Below are 6,614 nucleotides of genomic sequence, written 5' to 3' on the forward strand. Positions count from 1 at the left end.
GCAGCCATTAGCCTCATGTGGTTATTGAGCACCTGAAATGTGGTTAGTCTGAATGAGATGGTCTATGAGTGTAAATTACACATTGGATTTCAAAGACGTAGTATGTTAAAACATTTTTTAAAAAGACTTAGTTTGGAAAACAAAATGTAAGATGTCTCAGTAAGTTTTGTATTGATTACATGTATAAATAAAAATGTTTGCAATATATTGAGTTAAATACATTCTATTATTTACCATTAGTTCAACAATTCTTTATGTTTTCTAAAGTGGTTTATAAAAAACATAATATTACATTTGTGGCTTTCATTGTATTTCTTTTGGACAGGATTACCCTAGATGTTTTCTAAATCTATTTAGTCATCAATACTTTTAAATGATATTATTAGATCATAAAGTCTGATATCATCATATGCAATATAATATATGACTATTTATATTTTCAGTAAAGCTACAACTTTGCCCCCAGCCTCCATAAAATGGGTCAAGTGTCTTTATTTTGAGGTTCTTCTGTTTTAATTGTATTGATCTGTTCACATTGATCATGACTATTGTCCTCAAGGAGTGTATGTGTGTGTGTGTGTGTGTGTGTGTGTGTGTGTGTGTGTGTGTGTGTTTGAGCATGCACGCACATGTGTAGTTGTGGGTGTGCATACTTCATTAATAGAGTAACTTGAAATCATAACTAAGTTCTACTTACTACCTTAAATTGTTAAGATAGTGAAGGGGGGAGAGAGATGATACTTACGAGGTGTTATAAAGTGAGTTTAAATTACTTTTTCTCATTCTCTGCCCAAGTACCCAGCATACACTCAGGACCTAGACTAGAATTCATAAAAATTTAAAATGTTAACTGCATATCCACTTACAAATCTTTGTTCTAGTCTGGCTCTTCTAGAAATCTGTTTGACATTTCATAGAGAATAATAAATGTTTTAGGTATTACTTAATAAAATATCTGTAGCATAATAGCTGAAGAAGAAGTAAAGGAACCAAAAAAAGCCTACATTTTGTTTAAACAGGTTTAATGATGGTGTGCAAATGCTACCATTTTCATTTGATTCTTGCTGAAGAACTAAAGTTAATGAAACACTTTAGTGTCTGCAGTTTATTATCTCTTTTAGAGTATAGTAAAAATATTTAAAATAATGCCTATGTAGAATTTGTGTAGAATAAGGAATGTAGATTGGTAAGAAGCTGATCATATATAAGGCTGAATTATAAGCTGTATCATCTAATTTGACTCTGAAAATTTTTCTAAAATCTCACAGAATATAAGTAAAATTTCAAAAAAAATAAAAGACTATACAAAACAAGCATTTACATTGTGTTCACATCAAAAATCTGTTAAAAAAAAAACAAATACAAAACAGAGAAAATATTTTGAAATTAATAATATTTTAAAGGGTTAACATCAAAAGACCTCCCTACAAAGGAATTTTAAGTATATTTAGATAGAAAATTTCTGTACAAAATCCTAAAGTGAACAAATATTTATTTAGCAGCCACTGTCATCTTCATAGGAGATCTTGTGTGGGTGTTAACAAATAACAAATGCTATAATTTGTTTCATTCTAAGCCTTGCTGAAATTTTACTTTTTTATTTTTATTATTTCTTGTTGACACTATTACAAATATCCCTCATCCCCTCCACCCTTTGGTCCCTCTACCCAAGCCCCAGCCCTGACCCTGGCCTTCACCATGTTGTTTTCTGTGTCTATGGGCTACTTATATATGCATACATGTTCTTTGGCTAATCTCTTCCAGTCTCCCACCCTCCTTTCCCCTCTGAGATCTGTCAGTCTGTCCCATGTATCCATGCCTTGGTTTTATTTTGTCCATCAGTTTATTTTTTTCATTAAATTCCACATATGAGTGAGATCATATGGTATTTTTCTTTCTCTAACTGACTAAGCCCTGCTAAAATTTAAAAAAAGGGTTCCCCTATCCCAGCCCCACTGGTTATGTAACTAAGACCTGAAGAAACAAATCCTCACAGGCATAAGACCTGAGACTTCACCTTCCATCTTTCTGCTAGCAACTGGAAATACAATGTTTCATTGCATAAAGTAAATTATCTGATGGTCTTATAAACACAAAGCTTATTAGCTAGTAATCATTTTTCATTGTGTAGGTCTCCTCTCTCTCATCCCAAAAGAAAATTGATGCCTAAAGGATCACAAATAGTATAATATAGAAGGGAAGACTTAGTTAATTGCTATGGTTACAGTACCTCCATTATCAAGTTAGTAGCTTTTAGGACAGAATTTGCTCTGCATGTTTGTATATCTCATGTCAGATTCATAAATAAGAACAAAAACTTTTAAACTATATGCATTTTTATTTTCAATTTTAATTCTCTATCAGAAATATAAAATCAATTATCTGACAAGGGTTAGATAATATGGTTCAGATATTAAATGAATTATGATATTGATCAAGGTTATTTTCAGTTCAGAGAGATTAAAATTTTTAAAGAACTGACTAGACCATGACTCATTATAAAAATACATTATAATTCAATTTTTTCCACAGAATTTAACAGCCTGTAAGTGTAACAAGCCAGTAAGAGAAAGACAAATACTACATGATTTCACTTATATGTGGAATCTAATGAATAAAATAAACTTACAGACAAAATAGAAACAGATTTATAGATACAGGGAACAGACTGACAGCTGTCATAGAGGGGGTGGTATCTGGATGAAAAAGTAAAGGGATTAAGCAAAAAATGAAAACACCTCATAGACACAGACAAGAGTATGGGGGTGATGGAAAGGAGAAGAGAATAAAGGAGGGGATAAATAGTGACAAAAGGAGACTTGACATTGGGTGGTGAATACACAATACAATATACAGATGATGTATTATATAATTGTACACAGGAAGCTATATAATTTTATTAACCAATGTCAACACAATAAAATCAATAAAATTAAGAAAAAGAAAGGAGAAATAAATGGAAGAAATTATTAAAATAGCTTATTATATTGAAAAATTACTCAAATGATTAAAGAACAAATTCTAAAATATTATCTTTATGGGTAAAATAAATAGAATGTTAACTAGAGAAGTGGTTCTCAACCTTCCTATGCCACGACCCTTTAATGTAGTTCCTCATGTTGTGGTGACCTCGAACCATAAAATTATTTTTGTTGCTACTTCATAACTGTAATTTTGCTACTGTTATGAATCGTAATGTAAAATCTGATATGCAGGATGTATTTTCATTGTTACAAATTGAATGTAATTCAAGCATAGTGATTAATCACAAAAACAATATGTAATTGCATATGCGTTTTCCAATGGTCTTAGGCGACCCCTGTGAAAGGGTTGTTCAACCCCCAAAGGGGTCGCGACCCACAGATCGAGAACCACTGCACTAGAGTAATAAGACATTATAATAATTTACAATGAAAAAATTAGTTTGATACACAACAGCTTATTTATTGTTTTCAACATTTTTTGAGTGAAATCAACCCCCTTTGTTTTGTTTTGCTTTTCTCATTTTCTTTGTAATAGGAGAAATCAAAGGGAAATGTAATCATAGTGCTTTCATCTACCTCCAATACCAGTATCAGATATGAATCTTTAGGAGAAAAAGGAGACGCTATAATGAAAAATGAAAATGAAGATATGGAGTTGTGCTCACTGTTCATTAGTAGGTAGATAAAAGAAAAAACATCGGAAAAGCCATGCTAAATTTTCAATAAGTGATTTTTATTCTTTGTGTTTTTGTATTTTTCTAATTTTGCATATTAGGCATCAATAGAAAATATTTTGCACACTACAATTTGTTCCATGTGTGTGTATGTAAAAAAAAAAAAAAAGACACAGAGGGTAAAAAAAGACCTCTTTATAACCGTGTACATTTATAAAGAAATGAAGAGAAATCAGCTAAGAGATTGAGTGTGGTAACATTGTGGAGAGGCCCTGGGCGTGACTCCCAGAAAACCTGACTTTGGCCCTGACTCTGGTCCTTGTTAACTATGAACTGTGTGTACTCACTTAATCACAGTGTTCAAATATAAAGATAAATATATTCATAAAAACCAAGTGAAACAATGTATACTTTTCCAAGAATTAATAAAAAATGTGGATATCTAAAAGAGAAATCTGTCGTCCGCAAATTATTCTAAAACACTGTAGATTTCAGGTGGCCAAACAGGGATACAGATCGGTTTGGTAAAGAATTTTACATGGAGAGTGAATCATTTTTAAATAACACTTCAGGACTAAAACAGCATTATTTGGATATGATTTCTAATGGGGTATTTCCCAAGGAACAGTAAGAGTTCCTTTCAGTATGGGTTATGTTGCTGGTATTTAAAAACCTAATAAGACCCTAAAATGAAATATATTTTGCTAGTAAATATATATCAAGTAATATTAAAAATACAATTATAAATTGTTTTTCAGAAATATTTTCAAAGACCAAAAAATATATAAAAGAAAAATAAGTCACCACTTAAACAGAACCACTTCCAGGCAAAGGAATATAGACTATCAGCCCCTCCTGACACAGAGAAGGCTTGCATGAGAGAACTGCAGATGTTGGCTAGGTATTACATGTTAAGATACACCATAGATTTTTTTTTTTTCTTTTTATAACAAGGTTCCTGGAGATTTTAGCTTTCAGTGCTGTGGATTACTGACATGTGATTGTCTTCTTGTAAGAAAATTAGCTTATGAAATGGGAGAACTAGGTTTCAAAGCAAGGCATTGGTCAATTTGGAATTGTGTTGCCCCCAAATTGATTTATTGTTTAGAACCATCACTAGTCAATGTTCACTGATACTCATCATTTAAGACAGTGCAAAGTCACAACTTCATGCCTGTGTTAATGAACAAGATGAGATGCTGACTTCATCACATTAACATAACTTGCAAGACTAAGACCCTTTTACACTTTCCTCCACCTCTTTGTTTTTACTGTTTCCACTCACTAAACAGCCCAGACAGATCTGGTTTGTTTCATTAATAGTCTGTCCAGTGGTTAATTATAAAATCACTTTGTTCAGATACTACAGAGTTATTTTGTTTTTGTTTTAAATAAATGTAAAATTATTATTTTTTAAATATGTAATGAGCATAAAGAATCCTCAAAGGACAAAGAGGAACATTTATTTTGTCACTCTGAGAAGTCAAAGAGGGAGGGCAGAATGGAGCTGAGCTCAGTACCTACCTGTCATGGTAAAGCCACCCACCAGCAGACCAATGTCTCGACCACCAACTATTATGGCCTCACTGCGCTCTTCTGTGCTGCCACTGTTTTTGGTTCTCCAGGCAGCCCATATTCCAACCAGCAATATTAGAAGGTAGAACACGATGATAGCTATCAGTCCCTCCACATGGAAAGCCATTTTTATCTGGGGGTCTGGAATCTTCCAAAAATGGCTACTTCATTAAGACTTCTGAGAAAAAAACAGTAATGTATTATAAACCAGCCAAGCATACATAGGTGATGAGGAATAAACCAGTTAGCTCATGAGAGATTCTTTGAAACTTGAAAAAGTACATAAAAATTGCATATTATACTAGCAGTTTCCAACAAGTGTCTATTATATTATTCTATTTAACAATATAGCATTGTTTTGAGCATTCAAAATAATTAAAATTCTTTGTAACAAATTAATCATTTTGTGTTTAATAAATTCTTTCAATATAAAATTAAACATTACTTATAAATTAACTGGGTAACTCAGCCAAGAAATAACTGATAAAAAGTATGTTTGTATTTGCTTTTGGGAACTAATATTACTCGATCTAGAATTATTTAGTAAGGAGAGTATATCACAAAAGACTACTCTGAGAATTCTAACATATTCGTTCATTCATTCTTTCTTTTATCCCTTCTTTCAAACAGTTTCAGGGAATGTTTCAAAAGTAATGTGCCATGAAAATATCTATAAAAACAAACAAACAAATAAAAACCTTTAGGAAAATCCATTCCAAAAACACATAAACTCCAATTTTCAATAAGTGCCTATGATTCAAGTGTCTGTAGCAACTAGAGATGTTATGTTTAACACTTTGATCAGCTTTCTTTTCTATCCGCTGTTCTTTGTTCCTTTCATCTCTCCCCCACCCTCTCAATGGTATATACAAGAAAAATATTTAAAAATACATAACTCCTTAAAAACATAACAGAGGTTCAAAGATATTAAAATCAAGACTCTTAGAAGAAAGACGTCAAGTTCCAACGCTTTCACTTTTCTTTATTTTCCCCGCTTGTGATCATGACTATTTGGCTCTTTCCCGCATCTGGTTCCACAAACAGGTTTCTAGGGGAAACTCATATTTGTGCACGCAGATGGCTAATAAGACCTTGGGCAAAAGAGCTAGGCTCCTTCGGATTCCGGGGGAAGCAAAAGAAGCCCTGGTGGGCTTGATGGGCTCTGCCTTTACGAGCAACCGAACCGGGAATTTCTTTCTTGGGCCTCGCCCAGGAGCTCCCCGGCCCCGCTAGCCCCTAGGCGCCCCTGCCTATCTTTTGCGAAGACTGTTTTTCCTGTAACCAGACTTTCCAGCCACTCTCACCCGAGAACCATAAGTGCCAGGGAGACAGACCGCGGGTCCCCACGAAGAAGCAAAAGAGCCCCGTCTGTCTGCTCTGA

At 33.4% G+C, this 6,614-nt stretch overlaps 1 protein-coding gene across 1 annotated transcript in view; it reads right to left on the reverse strand.

Moving 5' to 3' along the window:
• SLC5A7 (solute carrier family 5 member 7) overlaps positions 1-5,403 on the reverse strand; it is a 29,131-nt gene extending 23,728 nt beyond the window's left edge. The window contains exon 1 of the mRNA XM_090271777.1: positions 5,183-5,403. Within this exon, the coding sequence (XP_090127903.1) occupies positions 5,183-5,360 (178 nt within the window). The 5' untranslated portion in view covers positions 5,361-5,403. The remainder of the gene's footprint in view (positions 1-5,182) is intronic.
• Positions 5,404-6,614: the final 1,211 nt, after the last annotated feature.

The sequence above is a fragment of the Furipterus horrens genome, unplaced genomic scaffold, assembly GCF_987537825.1.
Source record: "Furipterus horrens unplaced genomic scaffold, mFurHor1.1.pri manual_scaffold_3, whole genome shotgun sequence".
Taxonomy (NCBI): domain Eukaryota; kingdom Metazoa; phylum Chordata; class Mammalia; order Chiroptera; family Furipteridae; genus Furipterus; species Furipterus horrens.